The sequence below is a fragment of the Epinephelus moara genome, chromosome 22 (assembly GCF_006386435.1).
Source record: "Epinephelus moara isolate mb chromosome 22, YSFRI_EMoa_1.0, whole genome shotgun sequence".
NCBI classification, from domain to species: Eukaryota; Metazoa; Chordata; class Actinopteri; order Perciformes; family Serranidae; genus Epinephelus; species Epinephelus moara.
In genome coordinates this window covers 31,347,678-31,365,008 of record NC_065527.1, presented here as the reverse complement: position 1 = coordinate 31,365,008, position 17,331 = coordinate 31,347,678, and the positions used below count along the sequence as shown (strand labels likewise).

General features: G+C 42.3%; 2 protein-coding genes across 2 annotated transcripts in view; one reads left to right on the top strand and one right to left on the bottom strand.

The window, feature by feature from the left end:
* Positions 1–16,460, bottom strand: part of LOC126383945 (zinc fingers and homeoboxes protein 1-like) — a 29,129-nt gene extending 12,669 nt beyond the window's left edge. Inside the window, exons 1-7 of the mRNA XM_050034711.1 lie at positions 16,106–16,460; positions 14,125–14,607; positions 11,089–11,718; positions 7,452–7,578; positions 4,693–5,898; positions 4,385–4,507; positions 1,484–1,932 (exon numbers count right to left, since the gene is read on the bottom strand). Of these exons, the coding sequence (XP_049890668.1) occupies positions 1,492–1,932; positions 4,385–4,507; positions 4,693–5,898; positions 7,452–7,578; positions 11,089–11,718; positions 14,125–14,483 (2,886 nt within the window). The 5' untranslated portion in view covers positions 14,484–14,607; positions 16,106–16,460 and the 3' untranslated portion in view covers positions 1,484–1,491. The remainder of the gene's footprint in view (positions 1–1,483; positions 1,933–4,384; positions 4,508–4,692; positions 5,899–7,451; positions 7,579–11,088; positions 11,719–14,124; positions 14,608–16,105) is intronic.
* The window catches only part of LOC126383971 (collagen alpha-1(XIV) chain-like), an 849,933-nt gene that overhangs the window by 358,559 nt on the left and 474,043 nt on the right, over positions 1–17,331 (top strand). The window lies entirely within an intron of this gene.

Genomic DNA, 17,331 nt, shown 5'->3' with positions numbered 1-17,331 from the left:
CTGAGCTGCTGTGCGAGCAGCGTGTTTGTCTGTGCGTAACAGCAGTCTGTTGGTGGTTATTTACACACTGTCCATTTCAGTAACTTTGTCAGCTGACAAACTGCACTGGGCTCGGGGTCAGGTTTGGTCAGGAAAATGCGGCCCGAGCCGCTCTAGCGTGCTCACCTGTGTGTGTGTGTGTGTGTGGCGGAACTCCGCCGTGCGCCTGCATCAGAGCAGAAGAGCACGTTTTAAATACAGCCCAATCGGGCAAGTGAGTTGTTAGTTTACATGCCCGACCGTGAGTTGTACTTGCCCCGGGCCATCGGGCAATCCTTATTGTTGAGCCCTGCTAAAGTATTTCATCAAGTAAAAAAGTCACCGTATAGTATGTCCTAAAGTTAATAAACATCATAGAAAAGTACGTCAAAAAGTTTAGGGAAAAAAAAAAGTCATAGTATGTCCAAACGTTTAAAAAAGTAAAATAAATAAATCATGGTTTAGTATGATAAAAAGTCATAGTATCAGGTGTCACAACACAAAAGTTAAAGTATTGTATGTTAAAAAAAGTTAAGTTAAAAAAAAGTAGTATAGGATGCCAAAAAAGTTAGTCACACTATAGTATTATAAAAAAAGTTCAAAAATTGTAGTCTGTCAAAAAGTTTTTTAGAAGTTAATGTGTGTCAATTTTTTTAAATTAATGGAATAGTAGGTAAAAAGCAAAAAAAAAAGTCAACGTATAGTATGTCAAAAAGTGTGTAAAGTATAGTATGTCAAAAACTAAATAGTGTAATAGTAAAGTATGTCCAAAAGTAAACAAAAAATGTAATAGTATAATATGTCAAAAACTTTTTTAAAAAAGTCATAAGATAGTATGTCTGAAAGTGTTTAAAAAAAGATAGAATAGTATGTCAAAGTTTTTTGTTGTTTTTTTTTTAATTCAAGTCATAGTGTAGTATGTGCAAAAAACCCATCGCAGTATAATATGTCTAGAAGTTAAAAAAGTCATGGTATAGTATGTCAAAAGGTTGTTTTTTTTAAAAGTCATAGTACAGTGGGTCAAAAAGTTAGAGAAGTCATATTATAGAATGTTAAAAAGTTAAAACAAAAGTCACAGTGAAGTCATTAAAGTTAAAAAAAAAAAAAGTCATAGTATAGTTTGCCAAAAAGTTCAAGTCATTGTATAGTACATCAAAAAAGTTTTTAAAAAAGTCGAGTATAGTATTTAATAAAGGTTTAAAAAAAAAGCTGTGTCAAAATAAGTACAAAAGTAGCTGTGTGAGAACTTTGCCTAAATAGATTATAAATCCATCCATTTCTTCTGTCTTTTTTCATCTTTTGTTGTTATTGACATGTAATGCTATGTGCAGCTGTGTGAATCTAAATGAACCAAATACAAGCGCACATTGAAGTAAACTTCTTCATAAAGACTTAGACTAAAGTGTGAACGACTACCAGTTCAAATCCATCTGGGTTTCAGTGAGACAGAAAATCAAACACTCACCTGTCTGCTCATGTCTGCTCCTCTGCCTGGGGCTGTGATTGGCTGACGCCTTCAGATTCCTCCTGGATCGTTTCCTCTTCCTCCTCCTCCTCCTCCTCCTTCTCCTCCTTCTCCTCTTCTCCCTCATTGCAGTCATCGTCAGAGGCCTCGTCTCCTTGTTCTTTCACCTCCATCTCTCCTTCTTCGCTGTCAGCATGTTCTGCTGCTGCCACCACCTCCTCCTCCTCTTCTTCTTCCTCCTCCTCCTCCTCGTCCTCTTCCTCTCCCTCGGCCTCCTCATCGCTGAAGGGCTCTTTGCCCTCCTCCACCCTCCTGGCAGTCTCAGAGAACCAGTCCCTCACCTGCTCGTAGCTCATGCTGGACTTTGTCACCAAGTCGTCCAGGTCTTTCTCACTCAGGGCTCCATGTTTGAGGTAGTAGTCCTTCAGGAAAGACTTACCGGACTTGACCTGCAGGAGAGAAGCATCAAGACCCGGCCTCAGCATGAAAGGAACTACATAACATACATTTACACAGTAACACTTGTTTGATTGATTTGTCTACAGGAAATTGACATTCAGGGAAAAATGCTCTTATCAGGGACCTGGTGAGAGGACTGATGTAACCTCTGTGTAGAATATGTTCTGTGAGATATCAGATAGTTTGCCATAACAGAGGTATCTGTCTCTTAAATAACTCTGCATGTTGTCTGGTAAGATTTTTGCATCAATGCATGATAGGAGTTGAAATTGGAAAGTTATATCTTGATGTTACAATACAAAGATTAGATTTATTTAGACAGAATGCAGACGGACACCAATAACATCCACCTTCAGAATACCATGAAATATGCTGTCGAAAAGCTCTAAAACAAGCTAGTTTACAGAACATGTATCCTGTTAGCTCGCTACCTAACCGCTACATCCATGACCCATCATCTGTATTTTTTTCAAAGCTTGGCAAAGTGAGAAGTAAATGGTAAATGGACCTATATTTGTATAGCGCTTCTATAGTCATCCAACCACTCAAAGCGCTTTTTACACTACGAGTCACATTCAACCATTCACACAAACATTCATACACTGGTGGCTGAGACTGCCATACAAGGTGCCACCTGCTGCTACTACTACTACTTTTTTGTTTTTTCTTTAAAATCACTCACACACCGATGGAACAGCCATCGGGAGCAATTTGCTCAAGGATACTTCGACATGCAGACAGGAGGAGCTGGGGATTGAACCGCTGATCTTCCCAATGGTGGACAACCCACTCTACCTCTCAGCCACAGCCACCCCACAGTAGGGCTGCAACTACCAGTTATTTTCTTTTAAGTATTCTGATGGATATCTTTTCCATTAATTGATTAGTTGTTTTTTTTTCACTATTTTGGATTGGGGGAAAAAAAAAAAAAAAAGATAAAAAAAAAAACATTTTTAAAATTCAGCAGTAATTTCAGCTCTATAACCCTGACTACTTCTGACTAGGGCTGCACGATTACAGCCAAAATGTTAATCACGATTATTTATTTATCACGATTACTCATTGTTTTTAGTGACAAAATATTTTTATTGCAGTTACTGCATTACTCATTTAGAACAACAGAGCACTGCTTTCACTTCCATGCTGTGCTTAATTCCTGCTGACGTACAAATCTTTGCATCAAAATAAGACTTTTTTTCTTCTTCACCTGAATTCATTGCATCTTTAGTGGATACGTCTCCACCACTGTATTACTACTTACAGCCGTCATGGTGCTGGGGCGCACTGCAGCACCACTGTCATGATGTCTGAGTTGACGCTGGCTAAAGACAGGGATTCAGTGAGGTAACGTTAGTGACATTTTTTCTTGGCCTTCATGCATTCATTGTACCGCAGATTGTGTTTTATTTTGGTTGTGTTGCTTTACGGCGCAGACACAAGTTTCATGCACTGTTTGCACATAATTTGTTCTCTACTAAATCGAAAATACTTCCAAACAACGGATGATGACAGATGATTTTTGGAACATTCAGGAAAGTTTTTCACAGACGGGCCCTGCAGTGGGGCAAAGTGAGCTGCTTAATAGAGCCAGCTGTTAGTTTAGGAAGCACTTGATTAGATATGCAGCAGTTTTCTACACACGGAGCACACTTTTCAAATGTCAATATCATGGCTGATGATGTTCATTTAATTGTGGGAAGCTGAAATCGCGATCTTAATTCAACTTTGATAAGTTGTGCGCCCTTACTTTAGACGGGACTTAAAAAGGTTTGGTTATATACAAACAACATCTCTGCATTGTAACACATACATTCAATTATTTTTGATATTCTGTTTCAACTCTGGTTAAGAGTCTTTTCATAACTTTAAGGCACATTGTGAAGAAGAAAATATGTAAAAGCTCAAAAAAATCATGTTGCTTCATTAATTTTAAAAAGCATTTAAAGAGTGTAAAGTCGTTAACGATTAACGACTCTGCTTACTGCAACATAAAGACACGGAGGGAGGGAAGACATTTTGAACACCATGATGCCATCAAACAGGGACATCGCTTTTTACTTTTTTTCTCACATTTATTTATTTATTTATTGATATACTTAATATTTATATATTTTTTAAATAAAAATGTTCCAGCAAACCATGGACAATTAAAATATCCTGCATTTAGCCTAATGCTTAGATTGATCCTTAACGTCTGGTGTCTCACCCTGCTTCCACAGGAAATACATCACCTTAGGGAACTGTCACATTTCATGGGTCCATTAATACTATCAGATTATTAAGTTTATGAAATACACCATAGGTACACAGGTGTTTCTGATATTTTGTCCAAAATAGTTCTATAGCTGTATCAACAACTTCATGAAACGAGGGTTTATAGCATTAGTATTAGCAAGGTGTACCTAATAAACTGGACACAAAGTACACACTGCAGACACAGACCTTGATGGTGGTGGCGCTACCTTGTGGGGAGCGCTTTGGACATGGCCGGCGTGTCCTCCTGGACCAACCACGAAAACGCTTCCTGGACTTCTTCTTAGCTCCGCCGTTCAGCGCCTCGTCCACCTAAAATACATCACATTTATTATTCATTTAGTGAAGTCGATGTTACTGCAGGTCACAGTGCTCTGTGGAAGTACTAATATTATGATGACTGCTCCTCTAACAGTTCTGCTGCTGCTGGAAACATCATAGAGACTAAGAACACAGAAAAGAATCTCCTGCATTATTTCTTAATCAAAATTTTTTACCTTTCCGCTCTGGTAGAGGTAGTACCACTTCAGATTGCTGTTTTTGCAGGCGTAGCGCGTGTCTCCGAACCAGTTGACGATGTATGTCCTTGGCAGACCACTCTCGTCCGCCATCTCGTCGTACTCTTCAGCCGTTGGCCACTGTGTGCGGACGAAGGCCTTCTTCAGGATGTGGAGCTGCTGCGGCGTCTTCTTCATCGTCTTCCTGCTGCTGAGCGGCGTGGTCTGCCGCTCCTGAGCTGACGACGAAGGCACCCAGGCTGGTTTTACCATTTCCCCTCCCTCTTCCTCCTCCTCCTCCTCCTTTGCTGAAGGCATTTTCCGCCTCTCTGTGAACCAAGCGTCCACCTCACGTCGTGTCAGCTTTGTCTCCGCACGCAGCCGGCTAAGCTCCTCGTCAGAGGGCGTGTCTGATTTCTGGAAGCTGGCCTCCAGGATGAACAGCTGCTCTGGAGTCTTTTCCTTGAACTTCTGTGGCGTGAAGTCTGGGAAGGCGTGGCGGAATTTGACCCGCGGGTCGCTGGTGGTCCCTGACGGGGCGATGGCAGAAGTCGGAGAGCAATCACTGGCATCATCACTGGAGTCAATGACGATGGTAGTGGCGTTGTCACTGTCGTTAAGGCTGCCGCTGCTGTTCCTTCCTCCTCTGCCTCCTCCTGACACTGTCACTCTGCTGGATGGGGTTTCACTCAGCAGAACACCGTGGTGATCCTTGGAGTTCCTCTGGTTGTAGCGCGTGTCGCTGAACCATTTTTTTATTGCTCGTTTGGAGAGTTTGGTGACCTGCATGAGTCGTGATATCTCTGCCTCCGTGGCGAACTGCCTCCTGCCGTAGCTTGCCTTCAGCTCTGCCAGCTGCTCCTTGGACTTCTTCGGTTTGGCTGCTGCTATGTCCAAGTTGAGTGCTGCACTGGCTGACGAGGCCGACATCTCAGTCTTTGATTCTGACGTCGACGGTTCGGCTGCTTTGGGCTGGTTGCCGGGGACACCTGCAACTGTCAGGGTAATGGGAGAGGCGACCGGCACTGTGCTGCCATTACCAGCCACCTGAGTGAGAACGAGGCCTGGCTGGCCGACGATCTGGCAGGTCTGGAAGATGGACTGCAGGCCGTTGGTGGCTGCGGCTATGTTGGCGGGGATGACGGTGATGGTCTGAGGGACGGTCTGCACCGTGCCATTAAACTTCTTCCTCCTCGCCTCCTCCACCTGTGGAGAGAAGGAACAAAGAGTGAGAGACTGTCAGCTTTAAGTTTACCGATGCATTTGTTTTGTCAAAAAGGGATAGTTTAGATCTTTTAAAGTGGGGTTGTGTGAGGTACGTATCCGTGGTCATGGTCACTGCACGGCTGTAAAGGGGCAGCAGTAAAAGTATTTTAGCCTAAAAAAAAAAAAAAAAAAAAAATCAATATTAGTTGAAGTGTACTCTACATTGAGAGTATTTTGAGCGCTTTAGCATTTTGTCAAACAGCCTGTTTTGATGTGTGAGCTGTTAACGGCTTCAGTAAATGTGGAACAGACTCCGCCTTCTTGGCGCACCACAGGCGAATGCTGGTGTGGTAATGGTGCGGACCCACAGTGGACTTAAAATGCCATTAGACTGAGGCGGGTATGTGGGTTTCTGGTTACTGGTTAAGGGAAACCGAATTCCCAGCCCCCATGGAAATCAGTTAGAGTGAATGTAATGTCAGTTTGACAATTCTGTCTGGTACCAGGTAAAAATATACCGGATATATAGCTTTAAATTTTTCCAAAGGTATACTGTAATGGATTTTCCTAAAAAACAACAACGTATAGACTCCTACGAAAGTCATTTCTCTCAATCATCACTTTCAGTCTTACTGTGTGTTTATCTCTGCTCTCTGCCTGGATTTTCTCCTTGGGTTGTTGTGTTGGGACATTTACTGGGCACAGCGCAGGGGAGGTTGGGACTTTATAAAAAGGCAGTGACCAGGTGTCAGACTGTAAGCAGTAGGACATCCAAGAGTAAGCTATGACCACTATCACAGACACAGCATAAAAAAACAAACAGAAATAGAGCACGGTGAAACACCACGCAGACAAAGCTGGAGTTGGGAAGAGTGGGAAGAAAAGAGCTAAAAGAAATGAAAGCACCACTAAATCAGCTCACAATCAATGAAAAGATAATTACATTACAGCAAGTCTATAAAAATTGCTTTTATGAGGCGATTTGATGAGCGACTCAGAGTCTGCCAACTTCAGGCAGATTGTTCCAAAGCTTATTTTTAAATTTGAACAAAAGAGACTTGTGTTGTACTCTGACTCCTGAGGGGCTGACAGGTTTTTGATGCAACAGGCTGAGCCAGATCTGATTTTACTGGATGATCCATCAGTTGTGTTTCAGTGTGCACTTCAGATCTGATGCCAGTATAACTCCACCGTGACAGATAAACAAGAGTGCACACAAACAAATGTTGAAAACTGTTTAACCATGTCAGAGAGTTGACTCATCTTTTAGGCTTTCTTTTTTATTGTGTGTGTTATTCTCAATGAAGCTGTCTCACACACATACATTAACTCAGATTCATTCAAATAAAGTCACCTGCGTTTGTCTGTGTCTGAGGAAATAAATGGGACTCCAAACATCTCTCTGACGTTCAGAGTAGTTAGAGAAACATCAGGTGCCAGATGAGGGACAGTGTAGGAAAAGCGTGAGGTGTGAGGGACAAAAGTGTACCATGAAACCTAAAACCGGGTGTGGATGTGATGTGGTGTGAAAAGTATCCTGATGAAGCACCGACCTCCTCCGGCGTCCAGCTGACACCGTGTTTGAGCCTCTGAGCAGAAAACCAGACCTTGATCTGCTCCTCGCTGAACTTCGTCTGCGAAGACAAGCCCATGATCTCCGACACAGAGGGATATGGAAACCTGCAACACAAAAATCACAGTTTGCTTTCTACGAACTGAAACAACAGAGTAATTACATGGCAAGTGCAAATACAGTGTTAACATAGAAGGACCTGTATTGAACACTTCAGGAAGTCTTGGTGTTTTGTTAAGTTCTTTGTGTCCTTTTCTATTTACACATGTAACCAGGAGGAACCCACTGAGACAAGTCTACATGAGATCATATCATAACCCAAAAGCAGCTTCATAAAGAACAAGCTCTGTGCAAATATGTATGTAGAGTTGGGCGATATGATGGTATATATACACACTCAAATAATTTCACACAGTTTTATATTGAATGCCACAAATAAAATGTTCATTAACATTAAATTAATGACAGTCAAAACCTTATGTGAGCACATGAAAATCATATCAATTGTGCATTAACATTAAATATAGCCTTAGGGCAGCTTGATGTGCAAAAAATGTATTTTTTTCACAGATTCTGCAATTAACCCCTTTAATCCCAACTGTAACAATACTGACCGCAAAAAACATTTCCAGTTATAAGGCTCTAAAAATGTTACCGAATGATGTATCAATGCATGTACAGCAAATATTGAAATAATAAAGGGTCTCAATGAAATATGTGCAGTGTCACGTGTGAAGTGTAAATTGTAACATGACCAGAGCTGTTTACTTCCTGGTTGCACCCTGAGATGAGGATAGCTGCATCAAAGCTCTCAAACAAAGGGTTAGAAAAGTTTGTTAACATAACGATGGGACAGAAATTTTTGATACACATTATCTTTAAGGTGTTTGGTATTGATATTTGCATTTGCAATTACTTAGCTTTGTTCCGTGTAGGGCTGTCAACGAATATTCTAAATTCGAATTTAAATTCGAATTTGAAAAACAAAATGGACCTTCGAATGTGAAAATTGATATTCGATTGTGGAGAAAAAAAAGATACCACCGCAGCTGTCCTCTTTGCGAGTGGGCGTTGGCCTGGGCCGCTGCACTGAACGCACGCCAGGGAAAGGAAACTGGCTTCGCTTTGAGGTGCTTTGAGGCTATTCGCAGCGCTTCTGCGGGTGGTGTGGCGTGACGGGTCAGAGAGGGGGGGTGAGCGAGAGGTCCACGGTTGTTTGTAACGTAATGTTACAGATAATTGTTTTTTGTGTTTTAATGTGTAGGTATGTAAATGTTTTCAAAGACGTTTATGTTGAAATAAAAATACCAACAAGTAGTTATGTTTCCTTGTATTAATACATATACAAGTACAGTGGTGTGAAAAAGTGTTTGCCCCCTTCCTGATTTCTTACTTTTTTGCATGTTTTCCGCACTTAAATGTTTCAGATCATCAAACAAATTTAAACATTCGTCAAAGATAACACAAGTAAACACAAAATGCAGTTTTTAAATGAAGGGTTTTATTAATGAGGAAGAAAAAAATCCAAAGCTACATGGCCCTGTGTGAAAAAAAAAGTGAAATCAGGAAGGGGGCAAACACTTTTTCACACCACTGTATGTTTCCTTGTATTAGTTTGCGCTCTTGTGGACATAATGCGAAAAAAAATAAAAATTTGAATGGTTCGAACCTATGAGTTATTTTTAGAAGGAATATTCTAACGTCATTTTTGAGCAATTTTGACAGCCCTAGTTCCGTGTGGTCACAGAATTGGTGAACATGTTGACACAGTGCATTTAAATGTACATGTACTTCTACACATACATAGCTCTTATTCTACCTAACCTTGTACTCTTCTTTTTTCAGGTTCACTCTGAGTGAAGGGGTGTGTGTGTGTGTGTGTGTGTGTGTGTGTGTGTGTGTGTGTGGAGGCGGACTCCGGGGTTTTTTCGGACCTAACCTAACTTTGCTCTCAAACCACAAAAAAAATGTGATGGCATAACAGTCTCCTTCAGTAAATTATTCTATGCTTTCTTTTAATTTTCACATTGGCTAGTCATCCTGTTTAATTTGTCTTCTGCAAGTAACTGGTTGCTGGCAGACACTCTGTGCTACAATAAAATGGTTAATCAGCAGTGCCGTGCACTGTAGAGCCGATGCGCTGCTGGTTCTGCCGGCCTGAATAGAATATAATGTCTATAGCCTTACTGTTGTGTGTACAGCCTTTATAGACTGAGCTGAGTTGTGATGCGCGGGTCAACCCATAACCCGCAGGACCCGCAAATGGACCTGCGGGTCGGGCAGCAGTGATCGTCTGTTAAATCGGTCTGTAAATGATATTTTGACATAATTGGCCATTTCTGTCATGGCATCCGAAGGTACTGATGCGTTGAACAGGTGACAGTCAGCTGCCGTTTTCAAAACACACTTGTGTCACACACTCCAAAAGAAACTTGTTGAAACTTTAAACAATAGTCACACACTCCAAAAGAAACTTGTTGAAACTTTAAACAATAATTTATTGTACAAAACGGGGGAACGTTGACAAAAATGGTTCCATAATTCATATTAAATTCAAAAGATAACGAAAAAACAGCTACAAGTTAGAGGGAATAGTGATAAAATGGTAAAACTTGGCATTGATCCACAGCCTCAGACGGATGCGCTCAAGCGTGCCATGCACACAAGCTCAGTTGGTATACTATATTTTCACATTTTTAACAATGCAATTTAAAAGTTTTGATTTTTTTAACAATGCAATTTAAAAGTTTTGATTTTTATTGATAACCTACATTTACCAACAACAAAACGACTACATTTAGCACCAAAAAAAATATGTTAAAAAAAAAAAGAAAAGAAAAGTAAATAAAACAATGAATATCGCATACCAAATTTTCATAATGAATACCTACCCATAGAAACGCCCTACAATCAAGGGAAGTGCAAAACAAACCCACGCTGCATGCTGCGCTTGTGCACTGTGACTGTTGCTAACTTTGGTTGATGCTGGACAGTATTTACAGTGACATTTTCAAAGCGTGCTAATCAAACACAGTTTTAATGATAATTAAAATTTGAAATGGTAGGCTGTTGGAATTTCACCACAGTTTATCACTAAACTGGTAACTGTTTAATCCCTAGTGTCAGTCGATAAGAGATTTGGCAATATCGTTTGTACTGCGGGAGGTACTTGAGGTAGACCATGCAGCAAATTACGGCAGTGTTATCTTGTGTGGTCTTGTGATTATCCCCCTATCTCATATATCCAGGAGCCTCTCATGGTAATGTGATTTGGGCGGCCATAAGCCACGAGTGGAATAGCGGGTCGTCCACCAATCTGATGATCGGGGGTTTGATCCCCGGCTCCTCCAGTCCACATGTTGAAGTATCCATGGGCAAGATACTGAGGCCCCAGTTGCTTCCAACGGCTGTTCCATCAGTGTGCGAGTGCATGTGAATGGGTACAGAGTAGTAGGTTGTATGCACCTTGTATGGTAGCCTCGGTCACCAGTATGTGAATGTGTGTAAATGGGTGTATGTGATGTTGTGTAAAAGTGCTTTGAATGGTCGGAAGACTAGAAAAGTGCATTTAAATACAGAAACTGTAACACTTGAAAGATGATAAAAGGTTCAGTTACCTGTTGTAGGCGCTGACTAGCAGGACGTTGCTGTCCATGGCTGTGTTGTAGGTGGGGATGCTGCTGATGGGGATGAGGAGCTGCGTCTGCGTCGGAGTGCAGTTCTGTTGGTTCTGCAGTGCCGACAAAACCTGAGCCAGCGTCCCTGGAGGCAGCACAGCACCGCCGCCCGAGCCGCCTTTAATCTGTAGCACATTGGGGCTGTTGACCACAATGCTCTGTGGGACAGCCTGGACCTGCACCGCTGTGGAGACTGGGATGAGGCGAGGGGCGACGGCAGCGGGGGTCATCGGGGCAGGAGATAGCGTGGGTGGCTCCTTATTCTCGTCATCCTCGTCATCACTCTCTACTTTGATGACATCGTCAACGGACACCATTTTGTGTGAGGCGGTGAACTTCTTGGGTTCCAGTCGGCTCTTGATCCTCATGATGGGCGTCTTGCTGAGGGCAATGCTTTTGCGGGACATCTCTTCCGCCTCCTCGTCCTCCACTTTGACAAAGCTGCCATCGAAGGTAAGGTCGTTGACAGTCTGCTGGAAGATGGTCTCGTTGTTTCGCTTCACCATCGTCCGTGTGAAGTTGTCCTCGCCTGGGTGAAGGCGAGCATTGTGGGCCAACAGCGTGTCATAACTAGATGGTAAGAAATGTGGGTCAGTTCTTCTTTTATCAGAAATAAGTACTGAAAGAGTCGATACCCAGAAATGCTTAATTATACAAAAAATAAAGATTAAATAATAATCATTTTCTTTAGCTCAATGACGAGATAAAAACCACATATCAACAAGACTTAAAGCTTGGTTAGGCAGTTTTCACGTTAGGCAGTAGGCAAAAAAAAGTAAAAGTACACCCTCCTCCTCCTCCAGCTCTCCCTCTCTGTCCTAAGCCCCTCCCACCAGACGACCACAGGCATGTGCACGCACTTCATACAGTAACCCAGTGTTTCCCATATACTGATTTATTCAATCTTATTTCATTCTAGAGTTGTCTGCAGCCCCTTCTTACCCCACTATCTCCCTTTGTTTATCAGACCACCAATAAGATAAGTATTAGAGTGGACAGCAGCTCAGGAGACAGCGCTTTAGTCATTTCAATTCAGCAGGGTTGCACCAATTGTGAAATTCTGGGCTGATTTTTTTATTCATTTATTTATTTTTTGCTGTGAAAACATCAACAATTGTCCCCCTTAAGCCGTTGTATTTATTTAAGTTTCTCAACAAAAACTACATTTTATAAGATTACACTGAACACATCATGATTATGTTACAGTTACCTTTGCCCAATACTCATTTTTATTGAAAAGAGCTTGGACCAAGTGGCAACCTCTGGGGCTGCAAAATTGAGCCAACACAGAAAAGCCAAAAACTGCAGTTCTTCTATTGGCCACTGGAGGGTGGTCTCCAGAAGCCAGTCAATCCCCATTGACCTCCATGTTAAAATGCCAAACTTTACAGCAGAAATAAACATGTTTACAGCCTGGTATAAAAACGATTTTGGTCTCTATGATTAATTAACTAATTTCCCCTGTCCATGACAACTGCACAGGGGGTGAATGTTCATATAACTCATCTGTTTACATTTTATTAAGGCTTAAATTGTGCATAATTGGGGCGTTGGTGGCTTAGTGGTAGAGCAGGCGCCCCACATACAAGACTGTAGCCGCAGCGACCCGGGTTCGAGTCCAGCCTGTGGCCCTTTGCTGCATGTCATCCCTCTCTCCCTCTCTCCCTCTCTCTCTCTCTCTCTCTCTCTCTCTCTCTCCCCCTTTCACACTTGGCTGTCCTATCCATTAAAGGCAAAAATGCCCAAAAACATATCTTTAAAAAAAAAAAAAATTGTGCATAATTAAGACCGGCCCGCTTTACATGCCTTCGGCATCTTAGTCAGTTACACCCCTCACTCCTCCACAGTGCCAGCCTCTCGTCCAAATATGGTCAGTTCTGGCTCCAAAAGGCCAAGATGGTGATGGCTGAAATGTCGAACTTGAGGTTTCCAAACAGGTGTCCTCAAACCAACTGGGAACATCAAGGCAGTTTTGTCCAATATATTATACTATCTATGGCTTGAACGCTTCATAACGTAACTCAATGCAATCTTTGTTAGTTCCATCCACCAGCTGTTAACAGCTAACATTAACTAGCTTTCTACTGCCTCTGTCAACACGGATTTGTTGTTCACAATGTGGTATTATCAAGGGAGCAACAGGGTGGGTCCTCTGACGCATAGATAGTGAGTTAAGGATGATGGGACACCGTTAGTCTGGAACCCTGCTTTTTAGCCTGCACAAAAATTAATGTGACACAACAGAAATCATTGGCCACCGCCATTGGGAATGTTACGTATTTGCCGATAGGCTGATGGCAGTCAACAAGGAGAATATCTGACGATACAGATGTGCAGCTGATACATAGGTGTATCCCCAGAATTCAGTCACGGCAGACTGCAGAATCAGGCGTCACAGCAGGCTGGTGGCCAGTGGCAAGTCTAAGCTTTGTAACAGCAGCAACATAAAGTTTGCTGGTCTGGCAGGGAGTCAGGGCTGTCCAATTCCCTGGCACAGGCTGAGCTGGAGTTACTACAACCACTTGGGAGGGTCAATCTCTGGAGCTGCTGCCCACTTTATTCTCAGCAAGGTGGTCTGTAGCAGGAGGGTGTGAGGCAGAGGACATACTGTGATTCAAGGCTCTAGCTAATGTTACCTACATCAACTTGAAGCCGCTGCCGCAAGCCTTTGACTCCAGTTCACAGAAGGCTGAAGTATTTGCAACACAGTCCCCTCTATCTCTGAAATGCCTTCTTGTTTTAACCTTACCTCAATTTTGTCATGCTTTTGCTCTGCGTCTTTTGTTACACTGTCTTTGGGGTACCTGCTTCTGCTTTGCTCTGTCTGGCAGCATTTTGTAAACTCTGTTTTTTAAAGGTGTTATATGAATAAAGTTATAATTACTATAATTATTATTATTACTCTGACAGCTCTGGTATATGACATCAGAAGAAAGCACTCTCTTACACATAGTATAAACAACACAAGGATTATACCTCTTGGTGTGGTAGTCACACTCCATGCAGACGTACGAGGTGTTGATGACGACATCGGGATGCTCTGTGTCCACGTGCATGGTGAACAGGTTGAGCTCTGACGTCTGAAAGCTGCAGTATTTGCACTCGTAGCCTCCCTCTGCAGTATTAAGGTCCATGTAACGATCTGGCACCGGCCTGAAGTCTGCATCCTCACTACGCTCCTCCAACAGACTGGAAAACTCAGAGGAGACAGTCGCCACACCGTTACTGTCCTCTGGCTCGGCTGCATCTGTGACGTCCTCCATCTCCTGGTCCGAGTCGACAGCTTCTCGAGGTGGGACCATGCAGGGGGTGGTGGATTTCCTCCGGCTCGCCATCCCGAGGGTCGGAGAGCAATGTGTCTGGCCAGGTATTAAAGCTGTCTCAGTTCAAGTCGTCCTGTTGTGGCTCCATAAAGTAGGATGTCATCAGTCGAAATGTTTCCCCTGATATCCTTAATTCCTGAAGATGAGAACGTAACAAAGCGTTGGAATACAAAACTGCATGACAAAACACACCTGGAGCTGGGAATACAAAAAAGGGAATATAAAAGTGGGCGAAAGGGGGAAATCTGCCTGCTTTTGGAAGGCGCGTTTTCTTTAAAAATAATAATGCATTGTTAGGCGCCTTTCAAAGCACTCAAGGACACCTTTCAAGACGCAGTTTAAGAAAAAAGCAGCAATTTATCCATAAGTCATAAAATCAAATAATTATGTAATACACATTAAAGTTAATTAAATGACTAGACAAAAGTCATAATCATAAATATTAGGTATAAAATCAGCGTCATAATGTCATCACCAGTGCCGGTCACCATATGTGTGTCTCCATTAAATCATACTGAATATGCAAACTTGAAAAGGTGTGTTTTCAGATGGGATTTTAAAGTGGAAAGTGAGTCAATATTGCGAATGTCGTGGGGGAGAGAGTTCGAGAGGCGGGGAGCAGAGTGGCTGAAGGCTCTGGAAACCATGGTAGTCAAGCAGGCAGATGGTGATGTGAGATGGATAACAGAAGAGGATCTAAGAGTACAGGAGGGTGTATATATATAAAGGAGTTCAGACAGGTAGGAAGGGGCCTGATTATGAAGGGCCTTAAGAAGGTGAGAAGCAGAATCTTGAAATTGATTCAATATTTAACAGGTAGCCTGTGAAGCTTCTGGAGAACAGGAGTGATATGATCTATAGAGGAGATTCTGGTAATGATATGGGCGGCTGAAATCTGGACCAACTGGAGTTTACTCAGCCACCCTCTCCTCTGATTGGTAAAGAACAGTCCTTTATTATTATGTATCTGTTTTGAGTCACTTCTTTGCCATTGTGTGTAATTCAATGTCCCTGCTATGGACTAATAATGGTGATCTTATCAAATATAAATATTGTTTTGGCTACTTTTCGTATCTGGTTGAACCTTATCTGTACTTTTCAATCTAAACTAATTCTGTTTGAGCTTTCGAAAGACTGTTGTGAGTTGTGTCGATTGCACGTGGTTGTGGTAAACAGGACAAATCAGAGAAATGGCCCTTTAAAGATGAACTGATAATATAATAGAACTTTTCCAGCCGATTGGTTTGAACTTCTGCTGCCTGCAGTCTTGTGCATGCTGAACAAACTGTGCTGTTTATCAAATTGAGGCTGCAGCAGAAAATGCACTTCCTGTCCACCACAAACACACTCATACAAACACACACACACTAGAAACATACCGTGCCGTTAACCTGCTCAGTCTACACTATTCTTACGCTGTCCTGTGTCTTCTCAGCTAGCTTACTGACTGAGAAATAAACCGAGAAAGGAGAACGACGACAACCACATAGCCGACACCAGCACCATCCTAGCTAACGTTAGCTAGCTGAGCCTTGTGTTTAACGGGTCTCCACAAGTGGCAGCGGATGTGAGGCGGCGTGTGACCGTGCACGGACACCGATAACAGCGTGCCCGTCAGCCCGCTGTGTGTTTACCTGGTAAAACGGCCTCCGTTTACCCGCATCTTGGAACAAACAGTTAGCTGGCTAGCGGATGTAGCGTTCTAGCATCTCTGGTTCGGTGTGTTGATACGCAGTCTTCCGCCTTTTACCCGAATACACCGAGGATCCCATCTGCTTCAGCCCCGACACGGAGCCTCTCGAACGGCCGGGGCACAGGCTGAACTACAGCCCCTTAGCTCCGGTTTCAGCCAGCACCGCCGCCACTCGCATTGTTTACTCTGTTGCTTTGTTAATATAATGGACTATTCAATAAAAAAAGGCACCGATAGTTCACCGAATCTGACGATGGCCATTTTCACACCGCCGTAACAAGCGAGCAATGGCCGAGAACTGCATCCGGAATGTACATTTCAAAATAAAAGCTTACACCAAAATAATTCACCATAAAATATCATGGAAAAACCACTCAGATATTTTTACTTAATAATAATATAAGTGAAGTAGTACTACTACAGTGTAAAAAAAAGTCATTCAAATTCTTGAATAATAGTACAAAATTATTTTTATACTAAAAGTATCCTAGTTAATAAATACACAAATTAATTAAAACAAATTACAAATTGGGCGGCACGGTGGTGTGGTGGTTAGCACTCTCGCCTCACAGCAAGAGGGTTGCCGGTTCGATCCCGGGTGTGGGAGCCCCTCTGTGCGGAGTTTGCATGTTCTCCCCGTGTCAGCGTGGGTTCTCTCCGGGCACTCCGGCTTCCTCCCACAGTCCAAAAACATGCAGATTGGGGACTAGGTTAACTGATAACTCTAAATTGTCCGTGAGCGTGAATGGTTGTTTGTCTCTATGTGTCAGCCCTGTGATAGTCTGGCGACCTGTCCAGGGTGTACCCTGCCTCTCGCCCGATGCCCCCCGCGACCCCCAAGAGGATGAAGCGGTTAGAAGATATATTTTTATTAAAAACAAATTAGAATAAGCCAAGAAGCTATTTTTCATCTGTAGTCCCGGCCAAGGTATTAGCTTAAAAAAGCTTGCATTTGAAAAAAAAAAAAAAAACTTTAGAAAATATTTTTTTTTAAATCTCATAAGTATTGAATACTTTTTAAATATTTTTAAAAATAAATGTATTTAGTGTTACTCAAGTTTAATCTATGATACTGTAAATATAAAGAACACAGAGCATAAAGAACATCTAGTATATTAACCCTGCTCTGTATTTTGTTTTTATGTAGACTTATGTATATTTAACTAC